Below are 27343 nucleotides of genomic sequence, written 5' to 3' on the forward strand. Positions count from 1 at the left end.
TAAGCACATTCTGGGGCCAACCTATGTTTAATTAGTGTTTAGGGAGAGAGGTTTGCAAATTCAAACATATGTCTAACTGTCAGTTTTCAGACCAAAACAAGAGTTTGAAATGACTATAATTCTTTCTTTTTGTATACTTTTGATGTTTTGAAGATTGCAAGTTCTATAAGATATTTTTAGCTATAGATTTGATGAGTGTTTCTTAGATTATTTTTAACTGTATTTTCCTGTTTCAAATCCTCTACAAGATGTTGAATTATATATGTACACAGGTATAACCTCATAAATGGTCTCAGTGGATTTTATTGTATTATTTTTGATGCTTTTTCCTGGAGTCAGACAGCCTGTTGAGACTCATTAATAGTCCTCACTTTTTAATAACAACGATCTGAAGGTGTTACATGAAGATCAGTGCTTATGGAGCCACGTCCAGGATGAGGTCAATATTTTAACAGGTGTCTAGGGAAAAAGCATGGAAGAACTGAAATACTATCGTAGATAATTATTTTCTGCCTATTGTAAAAGTGTGACTTTTCATTTATTCTGGTATATGTGAATATTCTGACTCAAAGGCAGCAACTAATATGGCTTTGGTTTGCAAGCACTGACCTATTTTTGTATTATTGAACTATTGTCACTGAGATAAGTCTTTGCTCATGAATCTGTCTTATTTCATCTTCTGATTGTGAACTGGTAAAAGTAATGATCTTGCTCAGGTATCATGAATTTAACCTCAAAGGGTATGGAAAATTTGCATGTATTTAATTAGCAGAAGGACAAACTTATGCAAATTGTGAGGAAATTCCATAATCATATAAACAAAATTGCAATGAAAGCATGTTATCTTCTTTAGAAGTCTGCGGAGATTCAGGATGACATCAAAAACTTTGACACACTTCTGTAGAAGTGTAGTGAAGAGCGTGTGTATTGACTGGCTGCATCACAGCCTGGTATGGGGCATCAGTGCCTTTCAATGGAAAATCCTAGAAATTTGGCCCAGTACACCAAGGGTAAAGCCCTCCCAACTACTGAGCACATCTACATGAAAAACTTCATAGGAAAGCAGCATCCGTTATCGAAGATCCTCACCACTGAGGCGACAGTTCACCTGTGAGTCAGCTGGGGTGATATATTGCGTCTGGTATTCCTGATGCGGCCTTCTGTATATAGGCGAGACCCGATGCAGACTGGGAGATCGTTTTGCTGAACACCTACGCTCTGTCTGCCAGAGAAAGCAGGATCTCCCAGTGGCCACACATTTTAATTCCACATCCCATTCCCATTCTGACATATCTATCCACGGCCTCCTCTACTGTAAAGATGAAGCCACACTCAGGTTGGAGGAACAACACCTTATATTCCGTCTGGGTAGCCTCCAACCTGATGGCATGGACATTGACTTCTCAACCTTCTGCTAATGCCCCACCTCCCCCTCGTACCCCATCCATTATTTATTTATATACACACATTCTTTTTCTCTCTCTCCTTTTTCTCCCTCTGTCCCTCTCACTGTACCCCTTGCCCATCCTCTGGGCTTCCCCTCCTCCCCCTTGTCTTTCTCCTTGGGCCTCCTGTCCCAAGGGATCCTCTCGTATCCCTTTTGCCAATCAACTGTCCAGCTCTTAGCTCCATCCCTCCCCGTCCTGTCTTTGGATCTCCCCCTCCCCCTTCCACTTTCAAATCTCTTACTAGCTCTTCTTTCAGTTAGTCCTGATGAAGGGTCTCAGCCCGAAACGTCGACTGTACCTCTTCCTAGAGATGCTGCCTGGCCTGCTGCATTCACCAGCAACTTTGATGTGTGTTGCTTGAAATTCCAGCATCAGCAGATTTCCTCATGTTTGCAAACTCTTTGTTCTTAGGTGTTAACTGAAGTAACAGTTGGAAGAACTTAGTAGGTCTGGCAACATCTGTGAAGGCAAAGGGATGGCTGACACTCTGAGACCGTGCATCAGTACTGAGGGAGTAGGGCATGGGTTCCAAACCTGGGGTCCACAGACCCCTTGTTTAATGGTATTGGTCCATGGCATAAGAAAGGTAGGAAGCTCTGGGTAAAGGGAAGAAAGCCAGTGAGGGGAGGGGTGAGTCAGGAATTCAAGAAGAGCAAGAGAAGCAACAGAGAGAGAATAGTGAGAGAGGGCTCAAGAATCTCCTTTTGCAAAGAAGAGAACTTCTTCAAAGTGGCTTTTGTTGTGAATTTAATACTGTAATGATATACCGTATGAGTAATCTTGTATATAGTTTAATTAAGTATTCTTGTTTGTTTAAGTAATTATGGATTATATGTAAAAATATGTGAATAGCTTATGTCATCATACTATCACATGGTACGTGCGCACCTTGCTTAAAGTAAACTTGAAGTTAGACCCACCTTCTGGGCTCCCGTGTCTTTGTTTGAATGAGTGGAATGTTTTGAAGTTATAAAACCTAACAGCCTTGAACAGCTTTAAGCGGACGTCAGATTGCATTTGGCACCGATGTCCAATGGATAAATACGTGAGTATCTCCATTGACTGCTGAAGATATTATACGAGGCACACCTCTGAAAAGCAGTCGTGGCAGGTATTTTAGATATAACTGTTTAAAAGCGAGCCTTTGAGAATCTGCAACCTGTTTTAAGTCAATATAGAAGGAATGCATTATCAGAATGCACCGTAAGGGCTTTGAACATCCTAGTAAGGAATCACTTACCAGGATGTTGAAAGCCACTTAACAGTCAATGACATTACTCTTGATGGTGAAGTCATTTTTGTATCCTAAATAAATATAGTTGAACACCTTATACTAGATCTGATCTCAGGACATCAATGGGCAGAAGGAGTATTATAATACATTATTGTTTCTTTCTGTGGCTATTAAGTCTTGCTGGGTTTTACTGTCCAGTATCTTCCTCCAGTGCCCTTTTTACAGAGTGAGGGAAAGTTGTGAAGATTAGCTCCATATTTAACTCCATCTCATCCTTTTTCTCCAGCAGAGATCCCCGGTTATCGGTCTTTGCTGATCATTTTGCTCCCTGCCCTAATCGCATTGTGAGCAGTGGTAGTACCCCATCATCCGTCATCCATTATCCATCATCAGGGACCCCCACCATCCAGGCCATGCTCTCTTCTCACTGCTGCCATCACAAAGGAGGTACAGGAGTCTTAGGTCTTACAACCACCAGGTGCAGGAACAGTTATTACCCTTCAACCATCAGTCTCCTGAACCAGCCTGGATAACACCACTCACCGCAGTTACGGACTGATTCCTCACCCAATATACTCACATTCAAAGACTCTTCAGTATTATTTATTTATTATATCGCACGATTATTTTGCACATTAGTTGTTTGTCAGTCCTTGCTTTTTCATGATTCTATTGCATTTCTCTGTTCTATTGTGAAAGCCTGCAAGAAAATAAACCTCAGCGTTATATATATGGTGGCATATACATACTTTGAGGTCCAGCAGCAGAGCTCAGTTACCTGGAAGGGTGGGAAAATGAATGTCATTTCTATGGCTCAGAGCTACATGAGGCTGGTTTCATTCAAGATTTTATGTTGCATCTACAAAGTAATAAAAGCGTTAGCCTAAACTTAACATTGAAGAATCGTCATCATAATCAATGAACAGTTGATGTAGGATCTTGAGGACAGCTAGGTGCAAGGCATAAATGGGCATGAGGAACCAGCTGGGCTTCATTCCAAGTGATTTGTAATGCTGAATCTAAAATGGAGGAGGTTATTCTGCAGATTTCTCAACAGGTTAGATCAGGCAATAACCAAAGTCTAGCATGCACCTCAGAAAAGAAAGTTTACTGACCTCAAGGTGAATAAAACACCAAATGATAAAATGTAAGGATATTATAATGGAGGCCTCCCCTCCAAAGATGGCGACGCGATGCAGCGCGTGTGGCCGTTCCGAAATGATATCGTATTTGTTAAGTAGGTGCCGTACACAATCCTGATTTGATGGAGACAGACGTGAGAAGCACAGAGGAACACCTGGAGAAACTTCCGAAATGCCCGCTTCGCTGCCGCTGCTACTGTGCGATCGACAATCTCCAGAGGGGAAGGTCCCAAATCCTCGGCTTTGCCTATTGCCTGTTGCAGGGACCGGGGTCGAAGTGCTCTGCAGAGATGGTGCTCAGTGCTCGGTGTCGGAGGGCTGGTCGGAGGCTCGAGGTTTTCGGACAGACTCAAGAGTCGGCTGTGGTTGGGTGCTTCCAGGGTGCTGCATCGGCAAGTTTGCGGCACTGGAGGTTCATGGTAGGAAGAGAGTTTCTCTCCCTTCTACCGTCTGCGCAAGATGATGGAACTTTCGAGAGACTTTGACACTTTTTTTACCGTGCCCATGGTCTGTTCTTTATCAAATTGCAGCATTGCTTTGCACTGTTGTAACTACATGTTATAATTATGTGGTTTTTGTCAGTTTTTTTAGTCTTGGTTTGTCTTGTGTTTCTGTGATATCATTCTGGAGGAACATTGTATCATTTCTTAATGCATGCATTACTAAATGACAATAAAAGAGGACTGCGTGTCCTCATAATCTAATCTAATCTAATAATGTATAATATCCATTTGGAATGCCTCAGATTTGCATATTGGAGGGGCAAACTAAACAGATGATTGGGATAATAAAATAGTTTGATCAATACAGAGTAAATATCTGTACTCTGGTGAAGGAATCTAGTATAATTGGACATAAATGTTATAACTAAGTGATCCTAGAACATAATCCAGAAATACTTCCTTCAGATGCTGGGCAGTTCCCGTCTTTAGCAAAGACACCATTATTTCTGTGAAGCAGCTTGGAATCCGTCTCCCCTAAAATGTCACACAAGTACAAATTGTAATCCATGAATTGTTATTCTTCCTTCTTTCCCATATATTTTACTTAAGGATGTAAAGATTCATTCAAGCAACACACATCAAAGTTGCTGGTGAACGCCGCAGGCCAGGCAACATCTCTAGGAAGAGGTACAGTCGATGTTTCAGGCCGTGACCCTTCGTCAGGACTAACTGAAGGAAGAGCTAGTAAGAGATTTGAAAGTGGGAGGGGGAGGGGGACATCCAAAATGATGTCCCCCTCCACATCCCATTCCCACTCTGACATGTCTATCCACGGCCTCCTCTACTGTAAAGATGAAGCCACACTCAGGTTGGAGGAACAACACCTTATATTCCGTCTGGGTAGCCTTCAGCCTGATGACATGAACATTGACTTCTCAATCTTCTGGTAATGCCCCACTTCCCCCTCGTACCCCATCCGTTATTTATTTACATACACACATTCTTTTTCTCTCTCTCTCCTTTTTCTCCCTCTGTCCCTCTCACTATACCCCTTGCCTATCCTCTGGGTTTTTCCCCCCTCCCCCTTTTCTTTCTCCCTAGGCCTCCTGTCCCATGATCCTCTCATATCCCTTTTGCCAATCACCTGTCCAGCTCTTGGCTCCATCCCTCCCCCTCCTGTCTTCTCTTATCATTTTGGATCTCCCCCTCCCCCTCCCACTTTCAAATCTCTTACTAGCTCTTCTTTCAGTTAGTCCTGACGAAGGATCTCGGCCCGAAACGTCGACTGTACCTCTTCCTAGAGATGCTGCCTGGCCTGCGGCGTTCACCAGCAACTTTTATGTGTGTTGCACCACTGTGGTCATGTTTTTTTCTCACTGCTGCCTTCAGGTGAGCACAAGTGTCTCAGGATTCACACCACCAGGTACAAGAATAGTTACTCCCTGTCAACCATCGGGCTCTTGGGGAGAGCAGTCGTAGATTGGGGGACCACTTTGTCGAGCACTTTTGCTCCATGTACCATAAAAGGCTGGATTTTCCAGTGCCCACCTATTTTAATTCGACTTCCCATTCCCATTCTAACATGTCTGTCCATGGTCTCCTCTATGGTAAAGATGAGACCACCCTCAGGCTGGAGGAGCAGTAGCTCATTTTCCATCAAGGTAGCCTCCAATATGATGGCATGAACTTACATTTCTCTAACATCCAGTAACTTCTTCCCCTTCCTCCTTCTCTCTTTTTCCATTTCCCATTATGGCTCCCTCTTACCCCTTCTCTTCACCTATCCATCATCTTCCTCTGGTGCCCCTCCTCTTTCTCTTTCTCCCATGGTCCACTCTCCTCTCCTATCAGATTTCTTCTTCTTCTTCAGCCCTTTAACTTTTTCACCTTTTACCTCCCAGTTTCTCACTTCCCCACCCACCCACCTCCCCGCCTCACCTGGTTCCACTTATAACCTGCCAGTCCGTACTCCTTGCCATCTCCCAGCTTCTTATTCTAGCTTCTTCTCCCTTTCCAGTTCTGATGAGGGGTGTCAATTGACACTCGACTGTTTTTATCCTCTCCATAGATGCTGCCTGACTGCTGAGTTGCTCCAGCATTTTGTGTGTAGTGCTCTGGATTTCCAGCACCTACAAAATCTCTAGTGTTTGTGAGAATGAAGGTGGTTATGCTCTGGCTCAACATACAGTATCTTGTTCCTTGTGCAGAAACGTGTAACAATGTTTTCAGTTTTGATGTTTTTGCATTTTGTCTTTCAGCAAACACTGGATGCAGGTCGGATTGGTATTGCCTCCCAAGCTCTCGGAATTGCAAGTGCAGCCCTCGACTGTGCTATGGACTATGCAGAGAAAAGAATGGCATTTGGTTCACCTATTTCCAAACTCCAGGCTATACAGGTAAATTGAGCTCCACTTTTCCCAAGGAGGGTCACTCACTTGTCTTTTATACTATAGTGGGAGCTCTTGTAGATAACACTGCACTAATTGTCTAAGTGGTATGAATGCAATTTCTGCAGAAGTTAAGTGTTCCATATCCCTTCCTCCATCATGATAATGATGGCAACATTTGCCAGTGATATTAAACCTGATTTTGATTCAACTGCAGATATTCACTCAAGGTGATTACATTAACACAGAATTTAATTATAAGCAACTTGGGGTGTGGTGTTGGAAGGTAAATAGGGAATGGTTACTGGAGTAGCTACTTTATTGGTTTGATATACAGGTTTCCAAATATCTTGAATTCCTCAAATTCATTGTTTGTTATATGAACTTTGCTGGTAAATCCAGCTATTATTGCCCATCCCCAGTTGCCCTTGAGAAGCTGGTGGTGAGCCAATTTCTCGAACCACTGCAGCCTTCTGATAAAGATGCTCCCACAATGCTGTTGGATAGATAATTCCAGATATGACAATGAAGGAGCGATATAATTTCCAAATCAGGATAGTGTGCAAGTTGGAGGGATCCTACTCCTGGTGCAGCTTCATACACCTGCCGTCCTTATTTTTCTTGGTATTAGAGGTTGCAGGTTTGGAAGCTACAACCAGAGTAGCCTGGGGGAGTAACCACAATACATCTTGTAGATGGCGGCCAGTGGTACTACCATGTGCCCGTAGTCATCTGATCGATGGGTTGTCAGTCAAGCTGGTCGCTTTGTCCTTGATGATGCTGAGTTTCTTGAGGTAAAATTTCATGGAAGTAGCAGCTTGGAGAAACAGAAATGTCTGCCTCCCTCACTGTCCAATATTGTTCAGAAAGTTTTCAAAATGTGGTGTTCAGTAAGCCCTGCATGAGGTTTACTTGCAGAATTTACTTTAAGTTCTCTATTGTAAAAACTGAAGCAATTATGTACTGCATTTGTTACTTTTCTGGTGTTAGCTTTGTCTTCCTCAAAACAGTGGCGCGTACTTAGATTGGATTGCCATCCAGGAAACAATGGACCAGCTCTTCTCTACAAAAATCAATGTTTTCAAATGTTGGGAAACTCTTAAAAAATAATATGAAGAAAGTAATGGTGAACTTCCGAAGGATATTGGAATGATGCGTTTAGTTGAAACACTGCAGACAAAGTTTAATCCAGAGCAATATGAAGTGTTTTATTCTTATAGGGAGTATGAGGAGAGGCAAAGTAAAATGAAAGGAATAGTTTTAAGAAGGACACAACGTAAAAACTTGAAGGTCTTTATATTCAAATATTTGAAGATGTTGGGACATATTGAGAAGGCTTCTGGAAAAAAATAACCATTTTTAAATTAATACATGTTTTATTAAAAAGAGGGAAATTATGCTGATTGTTTAAAAGGCTAAAATAATTGGGCTATTAGGCCATAAGACCATAGGCATAGGGACAGAGTTAGACCCATTGGCCCATTGAGTCTTCTCTGTCATTTCATCATGGCTGATTTATTATCCCTCTCAAAGCTATTGTATTCAATTCTGGGGCCCTTGCAATAAGAAAGATATTAGTGAAGGTGCAGAAAAGCTCAGCACCAGGAGGGATGAAATTAAGTCATCAAAACTCAAGCTGGTTTTCTTAGAGCAGTAGAGATTGTGATGAAATTTGATGCTCAAAACTCTCAGTGGGTTCACTGGAGTTTTTAAAAAAATGGAAGATGTGTTCCAGACAAGTAACACATGGAAACACTTTTTTTAGCCAGTTATGATTTGGAACATGTTGTCTGAAGGGAAGGTGGAAAGCAGGTACAGTACTATAATTCAAAATGGACATGGATAAATATGCAAAGCTAAAAGCATTACCTGAATTTGGAAAAGAGCCTCTTACTGACATAGCACTCCCCCACCAAAGAACAAGTACAGCGAGCCAAATGGCATCATTTGTGCCATGCACACTTCCCTCATACTGTGGTTAGAAATCCCTCCAATTAGCCGTTTACTCCTTTCCATGGATGCTGCCTGACCTGCTGAGTTCCTCCAGCATTCTGTGTGTATAACTGTGACCCTTTGCTCCTTTGGGGAATAGCATGTAATTTGATTGAATAATTCGTAACTGAAATTCCAGGCTTGAGCCCAGTCCAATTGGGCTCAAGCGCACTTTTATAGACCTGCAAGAACAATGCTTTAGATTTAAAACAAAGGAATATCTTTGAATAATTGATGCTGGTGACATTTATTTTATATTGTTTACAGTTCAAATTGGCTGACATGGGCCTGGCGCTGGAGAGTTCTCGCTTGTTGACTTGGCGGGCAGCTATGCTGAAGGATAATGGAAAACCATATATAAAGGTAATACAACAGTCTTTCGTATAAACTAAATCATGACACAACTTTGGTCTTCAAAGCTGATATCCCTCTTAGGCAATTCCCAGTGGATTTTGACTGCTAGACAGCTATGACATATCAGGGCAATGAACTCTTACGTAATTTTGTTTGGTAATTTCATAGTCATAGACATAGTCATAGTCATACTTTACTGATCACGGGGGAAATTGGTTTTCGTTACAGTTGCTCCATAAATAATAAATAGTAATAGAATCAGAAATAGTTAAATAGTAATATGTAAATTATGCCAGTAAATTATGAAATAAGTCCAGGACCAGCCTATTGGCTCAGGGTGTCTGACCCTCCAAGGGAGGAGTTGTAAAGTTTGATGGCCACAGGCAGGAATGACTTCCTGTGACGCTCTGTGTTGCATCTCGGAGGAATGAGTCTCTGGCTGAATGTACTCCTGTGCCCACCCAGTACATTATGTAGTGGATGGGAGACATTGACCAAGATGGCATGCAACTTAGACAGCATCCTCTTTTCAGTTCCATCCCCACAACATCACTGGCCTTACGAATGAGTTTGTTGATTCTGTTGGTGTCTGCTACCCTCAGCCTGCTGCCCCAGCACACAACAGCAAACATGATAGCACTGGCCACCACATTTCCAATGCTCTTCCAGAGGTTTGTGTCCCTCAGCAATTGGGCACTAGTATTACCTTCTGACTTGGTGCAGCATTCTCTCATGAAATGTGAAATATACAGCAAATGGTCAGGACAGCTGTAAAGGTAATTGGCTGCAATCTACCTTCACTGCAGGATTTGTCTGAGTCCAGGACAAAGAAGTATGTAGGAAAAATCATTGCAGACCTATCCACCCTGCCAACTACCTTTTCTCAAAGCTCCCTGCTGGAAAGTGCGATAGGGCTATTAAAACAAAAACTTCATGCCATTTTAATAGTTTCTTTCTTTGGGCAGTTAATCTGATCAGCAAACTTAGTTAGCCACCCCCACCCCCTATCCCCTTCTAACCATTACTTCAATCACTGCACTACACTGGAAACTTTAAACCACTTTTGATAACACAGTTTATATTATAAATACATGCCAATATTTATTTACAATTTTATTCCATATCCGTACTTCTAACTTGTTGTATGTTTTCTGAAGATTACAAAAACTACTTATCATAAAAGACCAGAAAAGTAGGAAGCTTGAAATGACAGCCCCTTGATCTCATTCCTATGATGGTAAACTACCAGGGACTATTGTTAAGGACAAAATTAAATGTTATATAGAAAATAATGGTTATTAAAGGATGGTATAAATTTAGCAAAGTTCACTCATTCTCTAGAAGTCCAAAAGTTTTTTTTGAGGAGGTTGCTGAATGTCAATGCATACAGTTTGTGGTAATTATATATATATATGTGGATTCTTACAAGTCATTTCTGCGAAGTACTAAAAAGTGAAGTGTTTATAAAATATAAGCACCTATTTTAAATTAGATATTCATTTTATCAATTTGCAGATGATGACAATATAGTACATAGTAGCAGGTTTCAGACAGAGATGGTGACACAGACCCCATGTGGTAGGTGTAACTTAATGTACATATGTGAAATGATGGACCTTTGGAGAAACGAAATAATCTAAACATTACTATCTTGTTTGGGCTGTCGTGTGCTGAAATGTGAGGAACTGAACTCATTAAAGACAAGCTGGCAGGGGTGTTGATAAGGAAGTGGAGAAAGCCGTTCGTGGATTTTGGCTTTGTAAGTGGGACATTGAACACGAAAGCCTGAAAGTAATATTAAAACTTCACCATTCACAAAGTTGACCTCACCCTTGAGCATTGAATCCATTTCTGGGTACTACACTTCGTTAAAGTATTGGAGAGAGGGTATTGGTATTAGAGTTTTTTTCAAGTAGTACTGAGACGGAATGAATTCAGATACGATCAGAGAAACTAAAAGTGTTCTCTGTGGGACAGAGATAACTGCAGAACTAAATAAATGTATTCAGAATCATGAGGAACTTTGACAGACCATAGAGGACAAATTGTTACTTCATGGCGGTGGATTGATAACCAGAGGTCATCAATTTAAAACGAAATAGAGTGAAAATCAGGAAAAGGTTTTTCCACACAGAGGGCTGTTATGATATAGAGTGCACTACCAAGAAGATTGATGAACTGGGACTCCACAGTAACTTCCAAAAAGCAATTAGACTTGTTTTTGATGATGGGTAACTTGAAATGTTAAGAAAGAGTAACTGGAGGATGGATTGAACAGGGTTTTTAAAGATGCAAAATGAACTGAATGACTCTCATGTGTGCTGTAAAATTCTATGATTCTGCATTCAGTTCCTGGTATGGTGGGGACCTGGACTATGCAGGAAAGTGACACGATGAGCTCTAGTTTTTTTTGTGCTGAATCAAACAAACTCAGAGCAGGTGACAATTGAGCTTTTAGAGTTATGCAACATAGAACTGTACAGTACAGGTCCTTCAGACCATGATGTTGTGCTAGATTTTTAACCTACTCCAAGATCAATCTAACCTTTCTGTCCTACATAGGCCTCCATTTTGCTATTATCCATGTGCCCATCTAAGAGTTTCTTAAATGTGCTTAATGTATCTACTTTTACCACCACCCCGACAGGATGTTCAGTGTAAAAAAAAAACTTACCCTGACAGCTCCCCTGTACTTTCCTCCAATCGCCTTAAAATGATGTTGTCTCGTATTATGATAGGGTCTCAGACATTCAGAAAAATAATCTTGTAATGATTGTGTGCAAAATGACTGCCTTATGTGCTTTGCAGAGCACTTTGAGATTTGCGATGGTGAATGGTGCACTATAAAATAGCAGTTAGTCTTTCTATGTCAGGAAAAGGAAATAATATTCTGATTTCCTGCACCATTTGCCATGGAGAGATCTTTTCTGCTATCACAAGATGAAGATCTGTCCTGATACTTTCTTCCTTGCAAATAGTCATGGATGGTACAAATCACTATTAGTAGCCTTTGTGATAGCCTGCTGTGAAAATAGCCCATTTAGTTCCAGAATATCAGTATTTAACCTGTGCCGAGGTGTTTGTTCTGAGCCTGTGTCGCAGTAAGATGAAAATCAATCAGGGTTGTTGTCCTCAATCTCTGTTTTAAATTACTTTGACGTTAACTTTGGGTGAGGATGATGTAAGGCGTGTCTGAGTGTTGTGTGCAGTAGAATGTCTTGTTGTAATTTATCATTGAGACCCACAGTGGAAATATGATTACTCCTGAAAAGAATACTCAAGGGTGGATAGAATGTGTAACAGAAGAGAAGAGGAGAGAGTCAGGGAGGTGAATGAAGAAACAAGATTATCAAAAGAAATATAGAGTGATGGGATATATTTACATAGTTCACAGTTCTCAGTCATTTAATAAATAATGTCTGGGATGTGGAATTTAGTTACCATTTAATCAAATTTGCAAACATAGTGTTATTCCTGTTATTTTGAGAACTGAGGGAGTAGTCTAGAACAGGCAAGCAATTTATTATTTGTGAAATAATCTTTAGAGCTACAATGTTTGGTTCCACTGCAATTATATAATACAAAGAGAATATTTTTTCTTTAGCAGTCTGATAAAATGGAAAATGTTAATGCCGTAGTGTTTTACCTAAATAGAATTACCACTGATCTCTGCTGAAATAATAATAAAACACTCAATGAAGGAAAGCAAATGAATGATCAGTTTTTAAATGGTGACATTGCAAAGCAAAAATGAAAGGTATTTGTGTAAATTCCATTATTGTGAGGTTGTCCACTTTGGTGGCAAAAACAGGAAAACAGATTATTATCTGAATGGTGGCTGATTAGGAAAAGGGGAGGTGCAATGAGACCTGGGTGTCATTATACACCAGTCATTGAAAGTGGGCATGCAGGTACAGCAGGCGGTGAAATAGGTGAATGGTATGCTGGCATTCATAGCAAGAGGATTCGAGTACAGGAGCAGGGAGGTACTACTGCAGTTGTACAAGGCCATGATGAGACCACACCTGGAGTATTATGTGCAGTTTTGGTCCCCTAATCTGAGGAAAGACATTCTTACCATAGAGGGAGTACAAAGAAGGTTCACCAGATTGATTCCTGAGATGGCAGGACTTTCATATGATGAAAGACTGGATCGGCTAGGCTTATACTCGTTGGAATTTAGAAGATTGAGGGAGAATCTTATTGAAACATATAAAATACTAAAGGGATTGGACAGGCTAGTTGCAGGAAGATTGTTCCCGATGTTGAGGAAGTCCAGAACGAGGGGTCACAGCTTAAAGATAAAGGGGAAGCCTTTTAGGACCGAGATTAGGAAAAACTTCTTCAAACAGAGTGGTGAATCTGTGGAATTCTCTGCCACAGGAAAGAGTTGAGGCCAGTTCATTGGCTATATTTAAGAGGGAGTTAGATATGGTCCTTGTGGCTAAAGGGATCAGGGGGTGTGAAGAGAAGGCAGGTACAGGGTTCTGAGTTGGATGATCAGCCATGATCATACTGAATGGCGGTGCAGGCTCAAAGGGCCGAATGGCCTACTCCTGCACCTATTTTCTATGTTTCTATGTTCATGTTTTGCCGGTGGAAACAGCTTGCTGTCTTTCAGTTAACTGCCTCAGATTAGAAATTTCTATATAATTAACGGTGTAGAGGAATAAAATCCTCAAATACATATCAAATTGATTTCCGGATCAATACATTGAGGTATGAACTTAGGAAATTTAAATCGATCACTGTGCAACTAGAGGTACTTAATTAATAATCTTGTTGTAAAAAGGCTTCAAGGAAAGAATGAGCCAGATATCGTAGAATTTAATATTAAGTTAAAAAGTGATGTAATTCAATTTGACAGAATGAATGAATTGGCTGTGGTAGATTGGAAGAACTACATTAAAAGCTACGACAGTGAGTAAGTAATGGTTTACTTTTAAAGTATATGATTTACAACAAATATACATTCCTTTAAGCTATAAAGACACACCATGAAAAGTGGTCCAACCATAAATAATTGCAAAGTTCTCAGAAGGAGCAGCAAGTCTGAGCTTTGGAATTGTTCCAGAATAAAGCAGAAACAAAGTCAGCTGCAAGAGTTCTGTAGTTGTGTGAACAGGACTAGATTAGCATGGGCATGGGTCTCTAGAAGATGGAGATGGAATCATTTGTATTTGGGAAGAAGAAAGTGAAAGAAGAGTAATTTTTAAAAATTGTGTCTTTCACAGAAGATGAATTATTGAAAAATACACCCACAAACACTGTAGAAACAGAGTCCTGTGCAAATGTGGAAGTAAATGTAATCAGCATTTTAAAATAAGTTATAATAGAGGTCAATAAAACTGATAAACTCATAGTATCTGATGATGTAGAATTGGGTGATCATTGAGTCAAATAGTACAGAAACAGGTCCTTTGGCACACCATGTCTACACAGACCAGTAAGTGCCTAACTGTTCTGATTCCATTTAACACCACAAAACTGCATGAAAACATCAATAGAGGATGGAAAGCAATTTCAAGAGGATACAGAAAGCTCATGAGTGGGCAGCATGATTGCAAATGGAATGCACTGGGGGCCAGATCAATGGGGTACTGGTCTGGCAACTAAGTTCAAATACAAGAGGTCCAGGTACGTCTTCTTGAAAGCCATCTCACATGCGAAGTCATGATTCTGGACCAAACTTGGATATTCGACACTATAGCTGAGCTTGAATGCTACCTCTTCCTACAAACTGAAACCAGGTGACATAGGTGACAATGAAGTTTTGCTCCCAGATGAGCTCAATGGCTTTTATGCTCACTTTGACTGACAAATCATGGAGGCACCTTCACAAGTGCCCATAGCTCCCGATGACCCTGTGATCATTTTCCCGATGATCATTTTCTGAGGTTGCGTTAGAATATCCTTCAGGATATCTTTCACCTCACACTTCAGCAATCTGAAGTACCAACTTGCTTTAAGTAGGCTTCAATTATACCAGTGCCTAATAAGAATGTGGTAACCAGCCTCAATGCTATTGTCCAGTAGCATTTACAGTCACCACGATGGAATGCTTTGGGAGGTTGGTGATGAAATATATCAACTCCTCCCTGAGAAGTGACTTGGGTCCGCTCCAATTTGCCTATCGTCACAACAAGTCAACAGCAGATGCCATTTCATTGGTTCTTCACTCAATGCTGGAACATCTAGACAGTGAAGATGTATACACCAGGATGATCTTCACTGACTACAGCCTGGCATTCAATAAATACTATCATTCTCTTTGAACTAATCAATAAGCTTAAAGATATAGGCCTCACTACCTCCTTGTGCAACTGTATCCTCAATTTTCTTGCAGACCCTAGTCAGTCCAGATTGGCAACAAGATCTCCTCCACAATTATCATCAGCACAGGTACACATCAAGGCTGTGTGCTTAGACCAGCTGCTCTACTTGCTTTATACTTATGACTGTGAGGCTATACACAGCTCCAAAGCCATATTTAAATTTGCAGATGACACCGCTGCCGTTGGCCAAATCAAAGGTGGTGACAAATCAGTATATAGGAGAGAGATTGGGAAATCTGGCTGAGTGGTGCCACGACAGCCTCTTACTCCATGACAGCAAGACCAAGTAGCTGAGAGGAGGAAACCAGGCCATAAGCCAGTCCACATCAGGGGGTCAGATTCTTTAAATTCCTTGTTATCATTTCAGAGGATCTGTCATGTGTCCAACACGTAAGTGCCATTACAAAGAAAGCATGGCAGCACCTCTACTTTCTCAGAACTTGATGTGAAGATTTAGCAAGTCATCTAAGACTCTGGCAAACGTCCATAGATGTGCAGTGGAGAGCAATGATCCCTCTAAGATGTGTGCGTGTGCAAGCACATACATCTTTTGCTACTAGCGCACAAAGGAATTTAAACTGCACACAAAAAGTTGTCACCCTGTACCTCATTGGCATGTTAATTATATTTCATGATTGTACACAATCACATTTCCCTTTCTGGCTTCTGATGCAGATGGTGTTGACAATGTAGAGTTTGTGATAATGTGCCTGCAGATTTTAGAACTGGCTTATTTATACTGTTTTTATTGAAGAAATTATTGATTCACTGTGCCAAATTCCAAAGAAACAAAGGGCGTGAACGCAAAAGAACTGCTAGCTCATTTAAAGCGGAATGGCTTAATGAAACAGTAGAAACTGCTCCACTGAAAGCTCACGAGGTCAAGAGCATGCAGCTATGGGAATATTTATGCACGATACAGAAACTGGTATTACCTGCTTATATCGTCACGATGCAAAAGTTGCTGGAGAATTTGCAAATGGGAAGAAGTGGAGTGATATTTGGAAACTTGACTTTTTTAAAGCATCATTTAGCAAGCAAATCACATATGGACGGTGTACAGATGCTTCGACGAGAAAATCCTTCATTACCCACTACAGGCCTGGTACGTATGTTTTGTGTGAGTGCAGTTGAATGAGAATGAAAATGATCAAACCCAGAGGAGATCAAAGTTCTTATTGACAGTATTTTGCTAGCTGTTAAGGTGAATACATCTATATATTAAATTCAGTGCACACATGTTGTTACCCCTGGGCAAAAAATTGCACAGCACAAGATTTTTGCGCACATTGGTCATTACAAATTAGAGGGAACATTGATTGTTTGTGTATTGACTTGGTACATCAAGGACTGATGTGGAAACACCAATGCTCTTGAACTTAAAAACCTGCAAAAAGTAGTGGATACAGCTCAGTCCATCATGGGTAAAGCCCTCCCCAGTATTGAGCGCTGTCGCAGGAAAGTACAATCTATCATCAAGGCCATTCTCTCCTCTCTGCTGCCATTAGGAAAGAGGTACAGGGGCCTCAAGACCCACACCACCAGATTCAGGGACAGTTATTATCCCTAAACCATCAGGCTGTTGAACCAATGGGGATAACTGAACTGAATCCACAACATATTGATTCACTTTCAAGGATTCTACAACTCATGCTCTCGATATTATTGCTTATTTGTTTGAAAAAAGATCTTTCTTTCTTTATTATTGTTTCTTTTTTGTATTTGCACAGTTTGTTGTCTTTTGTACATTGTTTGATTGTCTTGTTGGATGTAGTCTTTTATTGATTTTATTGTATTTCTTTGTAGTTACTTGAATGGCCACAAGAAAATGAATTCGGGGTTGTATATGGTAACATATATGTACTTTGATATTAATCTTACTTTGAACTTTGAAAATGTGAAGTTGTCCCCTTTGGTGGAAGAAAAGCAGAAATGCTCAGTATTTTTAAAGAACGAGAATTGTAGGATGCTAATGTTCAAAGGGCATGAAACATTTTTACGCACTTGGCATTGAAAGCTAGTGTGCAGCTAGAACAAACATTTATGAAGGTAAAGAGTATTTTGCACTTTATTGCAAGATGATTGGTATAAGAGTAAAAGAGTAATATAAGAATAAATATATCTTACTAAAGCTAAATGCTAAGAAGTTTATAAGAATGGCAAAAATTAGTTTTGAGAGAAAAGTTGAATGTTATATCAAAATAGTTATAGTTCTTTGGATATATAAATAGGAAGAAGACTGCTAAAGTTGATGTGGGATCACTTGAGACAAAACGTGGTGAATTAATAGCTAAGCAAAGATGTGGCACATGTGAATAATCAATTTGGAGCAGCACAGTTAGTGTAACACCTTATAGTGCCAGTGATAGGTGTTCTGCTGTAAGGAGTTTATAGATTCTCCCTGTGACTGTGCGAGTTTTCTCTGGGCTGTGTTTGTCAATGATGCAAATGGCACATCTCACTGTATGTTTTGATCTTTAAATTTTTATTCAGTCTGCACTGCAGACTGAAATAGGCTAATTTCAAATAACAGAGAGGAACTTTAAAATTCTCAATCACAAGTAATAAAATATTAGAGAAACTCACAGGACTGAAAGCCAACATATCACTGATACTAGATAGCCAGACAAAGGGTCTTAAAGGAAGTGGCTACAAAGAACAGTGGACCATTGGTTAAAACTTTCAAAATTTGCTAAACTTTGAGAGGATACTGGAAAATTAGAAAATAGCCTATATGGGTCCCTTGTTCAAAAAGGAGGGCAGACCTAAAGGTTAACTTGTAGGTTGAGTCAGTAGAAAGGAAAGCAAATACAATGTTAGCATTCATTTTGAGAGGTCTAGGATATAAAAGGAGTGATGTAATGCTGAGGCTTTATAAGGCATTGGTCAGACTACACTTGGAGCATTTTGAGCGGTTTTGGGCCTCTTATCTAAGAAAGGATGTGCTGGCATTGGAGCTGGTCCAGAGGAGGTTCATGAGATTGATCCCTAGAATGAAAGAGTTAATGTATGAGGAGCATTTAATGCTCTAGGCCTGTACTCACTGGAGTTTAAAAGAATGTGTGGGGATCTCATTGAAACCTATGGAATATTGATGTTTAGCGTATGTTTCCTGTAGTGGGAATTTAGGACCAGAGGGCACAGTCTCAGAGTACAAGGATGTTCCTTTAGAACAGAGATAAGGAGGAATTTCTTTAGCCAGAGGATGGTGATTTTGTGGAATTCATTGCCACAGACAGCTGTGGAGACCAAATCACTGGATATATTTAAAGTGAAGGTTGATAGGTTCTTGATTAGTAGGAGTGTCAAAGGTTACAGGGAGGAAGCTGGAGAAAGGGGTTGGGAAGGATAATGAATCAGCCATGATGGAATGGTGGAGCAGACTTAATGGGTAGAATGGCCTAATTCTGCTCCCATGGCTTTTGTGATGGAGAGCTATAATGCTGATAGTTTAAAAGTCATTGTTGGCAAGATGCTAGTGTCATAATTAAAGAGGAAATCACTGCCCATTTTAAGAAAAGTTTAGTATCAAACCAACATGGTTTTATGAAAGGTAGATTAGGATTGACAAATTTGCATGAATTCTTTGAGGATGTAACAAGAAGAATGATATAGTGGAACTTATAGATGTAATATATTTAGATGTCTTATACAGTTTTCTATGTAAGAGGCTGGTGCAAAGATGAAGAACCCAAGATGCTGGAAGAAATCTGTTAGCATGGATAGATTTTCCAGTATAAAGAGTATATCTTTGAGACAAATATATTTAGCTCCAATTTGAATAATACTTACTTGAATAATTATTCCAAATTGACTGTATACTATCTTATCTGAGGAGAGGACAGAGTTATTTAATAATGTGAAGAATTTGAACCAGTTTGTATGAACTTTCCTCACATTGCATTCTGTGTGGATGTTATGCAATCTAGTATTACTTTCATCAAATCTCTGGTAAGAATTGAAAGCATTTTGAAGAACATCCTTGCATGTAATTTTTACTGTGACAATAAGAACTTGCATTTGTATAACAAATTTAATATAGGAAATGCAAATGTTATTGAGCAGGATTTGATTCTGAGCCAAACAGAATGGAAGTGGAAGAACCACAAATGAGGGTTTTAAGGAGCATATTGAAGGATGCAGAAAGATGTTGAGAGTTTATTTAAGACTTCGGGGCCAAGCTGTTGAAGGCAGAACAATGGTTACTGAGGATGCACGGGGAATACAGAATTGGAGCAAAGAGCTTGGAAAATACTGTAGGACAGAAACATAATTCCAAGAAAGCAAGAAATTTCCAAAATCGAATTATACTTGCAGCTAAAAATTATTCATGGGTATAAAGTAACAGTTTCATTTGTTGAGTAATTCTGGAAGTCCCTCAATAAATTAATCAGCTAATGCAGACAATACATTCCTTGCCATTGTATGCAGTATAGATAATGAAATATTTCTAAGATAAGAACTGTCAGCAAGATATGGCAGTGTGGAGGATCAGAGGGACCTTGGGGTCCGAGTCCATAGGACGCTCAAAGCAGCTGCGCGGGTTGACTCTGTGGTTAAGAACCTTCATCAATCGTGGAATTGAATTTAGGAGCTAAGAGGTAATGTTGCAGCTATATAGGACCCTGGTCAGACCCCACTTGGAGTACTGTGCTCAGTTCTGGTCGCCTCACTGCAGGAAGGATGTGGAAGCCATAGGAAGGGTGCAGAGGAGATTTACAAGGATGTTGCCTGGATTGGGGAGCATGTGCCTTATCAAAACAGGTTGAGTGAACTTGGCCTTTTCTCCTTGGAGCGACGGAGGATGAGAGATGACCTTATAGAGGTGTATAAGATGATGAGAGGCATTGATCGTGTGGATAGTCAGAGACTTTTTCCCAGGGCTGAAATGGTTGCCGCAAGAGGACACAGGTTTAAGGTGCTGGGGAGTAGGTACAGAGGAGATGTCAGGGGTAAGTTTTTTACGCAGAGAATGGTGAGTGCGTGGAATGGGCTGCCGGCAACGGTGGTGGAGGCGGATACGATAGGGTCTTTTAAGAGACTTTTGGATAGGTACATGGAGCTTAGAAAAATAGAGGGCTATGGGTAAGCCTAGTAATTTCTAAGGTAGGGACATGTTTGGCACAACTGTGGGCCGAAGGGCCTGTATTATGCTGCAGGTTTTCTATGTTTCTATATTAACTTAATCTGGCTGGCTGGAATACTAGCTTCCTCATGAGCAGATTAAGTCTGATAATAAAAGCTGAAATTGTCAATTGTAAACTTCAGTTTCACAGTGCAATACGCGGGGAAATAAACTATTTTTACATTTGAACATAAGTTTTGGAGTAGGATATTCAGATTGCACTGAAACCTGGATAGTAAAAACAAGTCTGATGTGATGTGTAAGTTGCTAAATTGGAGGAGCTTCCAGATTCCCAGAGAACCGAAGTTTCTGGGCCAACAGTTTTTCCCATGTTACTGACAAGGTTGTCTATCACCATTTATCGCTTCCTGTCGAAAAATTTCCCCTCACTTTGGTTATTCCATTTTAGTGAGAAATGATATGTGGTCTTGCTAACGGTGTAGGTGACAAGATAGAAACTGGAACTAGTACGTATATCTTACCCATGTTTATGGGATACGTACCTACATCTAGAAAGACAGCGGTGTATTTGGAGTAGTCAGCATAGCTTTGTGCATGGGAGATCACGTCTCACAAACTTGATTGGGGTTTTTGATGAAGTGACCACAAAAGTTTATGAGGGCAGGAACAGGTTTCTATGGACTTCAATAAGACCTTTGACAATATTCCACATGGTAGGCTGTCCAGGGAGCTCTAACTAATTGGCTGCAAAATGACTTGATGGTTTAATGTAGAGGGTGGTGATGGAAAGTTGTTTCTTGAACCGAAGGCCCATGGCTAGTGATGAACCTTAAGTCTCGGTGGTGGGCCCATTGCTGTTTGTCATCTTGTATCAACAGTTCAACTAAGAATGTACGAGGTGTGGTTTGGAAGTTTGTAGATGACAGTATAGTAGGTGGTATAGTGGACAATGAAGAAGGTTATCTTGATCAGCTGAGTAAGGGGCCAAGGAATGACAAATGGAGCTGAATTTGGATAAGGTGGGAGGGAAAAGACTTCACAGGAACTCGAGGGCCAGCATTCTTTTACAAAAGGTGGTATCTATGTGGAATCAGCTGAGGCATTTATCAGCAAACAGGTTCCTCTATTGCCAAGAATGAGATTCTAAATGAATGCTACTGATTTGCATTCTTCAATGAGAAGGATGTGGAACATAGTGAGCTCAAGGAAGGGTACCTAGTTAATCCGGAGCAGTTCAGTATTAAGAGAAAGGAGATTTTAGATAAGATGCATAAGGGATGAAATCAAAGGAGGACATAGTTGGGTTCCTGACAAGAGATCTTTTATAGCTACAGGTGAGTTGACAGAAGACCAAAGCATAGCTAATGTTGTTCCTTAATTTAAGAAGGGGAGCAGCTATAAGCCCAGTAATTCCAGTCCAGTGAGCCTTGCTTCAGTGCAGGGAAATTTAGTGTAGAAAATTTTAATCAATAGAACTTATGTATGGAAAAGCAGGGACTTATCAGGGATTATCAGCATGGCTTTGTGCAGGGGAAGTCCAGTTGCTCTAATTTGACTTTTTTTTGGCTAGGCATTAAGAACTTAAAGTACTGCAGGTCTACCCCATCAGCGAGTTGCTCGTTGGCAGAGAAACTAAAGAAACTGGACTCGCTGCCAATGGTGCGCTGCCTGGAAGAGTCTGTGTGTGAAGGCAGTGTGCAGTCTAACAGTGAGAGATCGTCTTAGTCGCTTCCCTTGTTATTGCAAGACCCTGTTGGAGATTCTCAATGTGGAATGCTGCAAGTCCATTCACTGGTTTATTGGTGGACAGCTTGGGAGCTGTGTAGCCTCAGTTGTAGTGAGGACTAGGCCTCAAGCTGCAGTGACATCTGTTCAATGCCGTCCACGAGGGAGGTGTCGGAGTTGGCGCACTCCACTGGTGTCCAACCTGGAGTCATTGCCAACCCACCCGCCAGTATTCGCTTGGCAAGAGGCAAGCTGTGTTGTGTTCGTCTGTAGACTGCGGCAACATTCTTGGACTCAGGGTTTTGGGTTAATTTTTTTTGCATGAGTGCATTTTACTGATACCTTGTGTCTTATATGTGCTAAATCTCCCTTATGCGATGTGTGACTGTTGGTACTGTGTTTTGTACCTTGTTCCCAGAGCAGCGCTGTTTCATTTTGCTGTATTCATGTATGGCTGAGCGACCATTACACTTGAACTTGATGCTTTGAGGAGGTAACTGGGAAGACTGATGAAGGCAGAGCCTACATGAACTTTAGCAAGGCACTTGACAATGGTAGGTTGGTCCAGAAGGTTGGGCATGTTGGATCCAATGTCAGCTGACTAAAGGAATCCAAAACTGGCTTGGTTATAGGACCCAGAGGGCAGTAATGGAAGGATGTTTTTCTGACTGGAAGTTTGTGACCAGTGGTATACATTCAAGGATCAGTGATGGGACCCTTGTTGCTTGTGATATATTTTAACGACTTAGATGTGAATGTGGGAGCTAAGTTTAGTAAGTACGTGAATGTTATGAAAGGTGATAGTGTTGTGAATAACAAAGATGGTTGCCTAAGGCTACAGCAGGATACAGATGGAGGTGGAAAATCCGGGTATAGGATTTCATCCTGACTAGTATGAGGTGATGCATCTTGGGAAGCCAAATAAGGGTAGGACACATACAGGAATGTTAATGAACGGAGGGACCTTGGGGCCAAAGAATATTGTTCTCTGAAGGTGATAAGACAGGTAGATAGGGTGGTGAAGAAGGCATATGGCATACAAGTGTTCATAGGTTGAGGAGTAGAATTGAAAAATGGGAACATTATGTTGCAACTTTACAAAAGACAGGTTGGACCCCACATGAAGTATTGTGTTCAGTTCTGGTCTCCACTCTTGAAGGAAGGGCACGGTTGCAGTGAGGACTGTACGAAGAGATTCACTGCGATATTGCTTGGTCTGGAAGGCTTTAGTTATGGTGAGAGATTAGATAGGCTGGGTTTGTTTTCCCTGGCGTGAAAGATCAGGATTCACCTGATAAAAGTATATAAAATTATAAGAGGCATAGGTAGGTTACATAGTCAGTATCTTTTACCCTTGGCTGGGGTAACAGAAACATGAGAGCACTCCATCTGAGAGGCATTTTAGACAAGCATTTAAATAGGCAAGGTACGAAGGATATGGATCTAATTCGGGCAAATGGAACTAGTGTAGATGGGCAAAAATATCGGCATGAATGTGGTGGGCCAAATGGCCAGTTTCTGTGCTATATAGCTCTGACACAACAACTCATGGAAAACAACTTACCTTTTAAGGGAACATGTGAAATGGGTAATAAGTAATAAATGCTGGCCTTGATCATGACATACATATCCTGTGAGTGAATTTAAAAAAAACAGAGCCGGCACAGTGATCCATAACTCATTAAGTCAATCATCATGCAAATGTAAAATGATCTAAGTAACTGTCTTCTGTTCACGGCTTTTTTTAAAGACACAAATTTGAACAACCATCTGCTCTGGCTTTGTGCCCAGTAACAATGCACAGCTGTACTCCTGATACCCCTGTATAATTGTTCCTCTGTCATTCTCAGCTGTGTGTTCAGGAGGCAGCTGGGTGTTGAATCACTTTCTAACACCTGCAGTTGTTAAAGAGGCATTGTCCACTCAGTTTTCCACCTCTTTACCTGTTGTCACTTTAGAATTTGCCACATCCTTTCTGTTGTCTGCAGATAAATACACATAAAAGTTTTCCTATAAATATTCTGATTTAAAACAGAGCCACCACTGTAATTCATTATAAAATCTATAGAGCTTGGTCTATCTTTCCTTGAGCATGCCATTGAAATTTACAGAGGCTTCTTTGTGTCAAGAGCTTTTCAGTCCATACCAGCATGTACTGTAGATAATAGCAAGGCATCTAAAGGCTTTTGTATAGAACTGCTAAAACATTGAAACAGCAGGAACATTCATAGTTGTTGCACAAGCTTCCTCAGACAGAAGATAGAAATAATAATACTGCAAAAGGCTTTAAGCAAGCTTATCAGGATTATATTCAACAAGTATTTTTTTAAGAATGTGTTTACCTCATCGTACTTTGGGAAGTGCCACATTTAAGATCTGAGTTCCAATTAATATCAAAACCACAGCAGGATTTCACAGTTACAGTTAGATAGCACAACCTACTGGCAGGTCTCTGTGATGAAGTGGGTTGGCTGAGGGTGGACAAGGTCATCCAAAATCTTGCTATGTGACAGCCATGAAAAGAGATGACCAAACTTCACAAAGCGGCCTTGAAACAGAAGATCACCATCCTGTTTACACATGAAAAAGAGCTAAAGTATGCCTTAAGTATAATAGTCTTCGATATCTCTCATCTTTAACAGGCAGCATAATTCTGGTGCTGAATGCATAAACTGAGGCCACTTCCCTTTTTAGTAGCTCAGTTGCCCATTTTATTCTGCAAAATTAGGTTGGTATTATCTGGTTACTATGATTGTGTTCTGTATATAGGCTGGAATTCTTTTGGAAACTAATTCTGAACTATGGCATGTATGTGATTGAGGCTGATGGAACATTCAAGTATTGACTTTGTGTGCAATTTTGGGAAAACTGACTCACTGGGATACGATTTCAAATTTCCACTCAAAATACTTATCATACAAGCCACACACTTCCAATTTCATTATGAGTGCTGGAGGATTTGCCACTGTGGAATCTTTGAGTGCTATTTTTCTGAGGAAAGTCAGTCACTTGAACTTGTTCAGGATTTGTTTGGTGCTGCCATACTCACAAGCAGTTTTTCATATACACCGAGGGAACGTAACTCAAGTTGACCTAATATGTTCCAACTCTCATATTCAATAATCTTGCCTGTAATGGTAAGCAAGCTAAAGTTCTTCTTCACTACCTTACCCACTTGTGTTCCTGTTTTTAGGGAGTTATAAACCTGCACCCCTAGATTCCTCTGTACATCAATGCTTTCAAGATTCCCACTATTTATATGTTTGGCCTGTACTAGATGACCCAAAAGCATTACCTCAAACTTGTCTGGATTATTTTCGATCTGCCAGTGCTCCACCTAAATTTCCATTTGATCTATGCAGCTCTTATCCTTGGGCAAACCTCTTCACTATCAACCAAATCCACCAATCTTCATCTCATCAGCAAACTTACCTGTCAGGCCATAGGCATTCTCATTAAGTTTTTTAGTAAAGTATATATATTGATACCCAGGAAAGGTCCCAGCACCGATGCCTGTGCTACAGCATAGGTTACAGCCTTCCACTCAGAGAAACAACACTCCTCTGTCTTCTGTCACCAAGCTAATACTGGATCCAGTTTGCTGAAACATCTTGAATCCCATGCTCTAACTTTCCTGACCAGGCCAACATACCGTATGTATTCTTGTCAAAGGCCTTGCTAAGTTCCATGTATAACATGTCTACTGCCTTGTCTTCATCAATTTTCTTCATAACCACATCAAAATAACTCAGATTTATGAGACATGATTTCCCTTGCACAAAACCGTGCTGCCTTCCCCAAATCTGTTCCTGCCTTCCCAAGTGGTCATAAATTCTAACCCTAATAATGTTTTTTCTGTTAGTTTCCCTACTACTGACACAAGGCTTAGTGGCCTATAGTTTCTTGGTTTATCTCTGCTGCCCTCCTTGAATATGCGAACAACATTATCTAACTTGCAATCTTCGAGTATCTCACTCTTGCCTAAAGATAATGCTGAAATCTTTATCAGAGCCCTAGCAATCTCCTCTGCTTCCCATTATACCCTGGGATAGATTTCATCAGGTCTTTGTAATTTGTGTAACTTCAGGGGCCAGACAGCTTACTTGTGCTTTGAAGGATCTCGGCCCGAAACGTCAACTGTACTCTTTTCCATGGATGCTGCCTGGCCTGCTGAGTTCCTCCTGCATTTCATGTGCGTTGCTTGGATTTCCAGTGTCTGCAGATTTTCTCTTGTTTGTAGTTTATTCTCATGATATTATTTGTAGTATAACACTTGTGTTTTAGAACAGAACACTCTTTCCAAGTCATAAACACAGGAGATTCTGCAGATGCTAAAACTCCAGAATAATACACACAAAATGCTGGAGGAACTCAGCAAGTCAGGCAGCATCTATGAAAAGAAGTAAAGAGTTGATATTTGAAGTCCTTATGAAGGGTCTTGGCCGGAAACGTTGACTGTTTATTCCTCTCCATAGGTGCTGCCTGACTTGCTGAGTTCCTCCAACATTTTGTGCACTACTCTTTTGTAACTTGATTGCACTATTATTTGTCTGCAAACTTGTGTCAGTATCTGGAGTTTATTTTACTTCTTGGTGATCTGCGATTTTTTTGGTTTTCACTTTCTTAATCTCCTGGTTTAAAATGCTCTCAGACATTTTCTAGATGATTCCCAAGTTTTGTCCTGCTTTCTATAATATCTCCCTTTATTTATCTTCAGATTTGACTAATATGAAGATTTCCTTCACAACTAATAGCATCATCCTTAATTTACTTAAGTTCATGTTGAGAATTATGAATAGTTGTTGAATAGGCCTAGAAAATTGAAAACTTAGCATATACACTGATAAAGACAGTGCAAAATGTTGAGCTGAAAATAAAAATCATGATAAGTATCTTCTGTTCAGAGCCAGCAGTTCCAAATGTAAATGGAGATTTTACCTCTAAATACACTGATGTCTGTGACTCTCATGGAAGTTCTGTTCAGTTGATCATCCTCCTTTGTGGCTACATTGGCTGTACAGTGCATCCTTTGTAGAGTCTTGTGTGTGTTGGGGGTGGGGGAGAAGGGGGATGTAAACTTTTGCAGATTTCTCAGAACTTTGGCTGAGAAATTCTAATGTTGAATGTACCTGACTCAAGTTTAGCGACACTAGTCATCTAAATGGAAGGAAAGATAGTAGGAGGAAAGGCAAATAGA

The 27343-nt window shown here is 40.5% G+C and overlaps 1 protein-coding gene across 6 annotated transcripts in view; it reads left to right on the forward strand.

Annotated features, from left to right (window-relative positions):
* The window catches only part of acads (acyl-CoA dehydrogenase short chain), a 130827-nt gene that overhangs the window by 81675 nt on the left and 21809 nt on the right, over positions 1-27343 (forward strand). For all 6 annotated transcript variants that reach the window (XM_072247648.1, XM_072247647.1, XM_072247645.1 and 3 more), the window contains 2 exons: positions 6526-6663; positions 8914-9009. In XM_072247648.1, coding sequence (XP_072103749.1) covers positions 6526-6663; positions 8914-9009 — 234 coding nt within the window. The remainder of the gene's footprint in view (positions 1-6525; positions 6664-8913; positions 9010-27343) is intronic.

The sequence above is a fragment of the Mobula birostris genome, chromosome 31 (assembly GCF_030028105.1).
Source record: "Mobula birostris isolate sMobBir1 chromosome 31, sMobBir1.hap1, whole genome shotgun sequence".
In the NCBI taxonomy this organism is placed as follows: Eukaryota; Metazoa; Chordata; class Chondrichthyes; order Myliobatiformes; family Myliobatidae; genus Mobula; species Mobula birostris.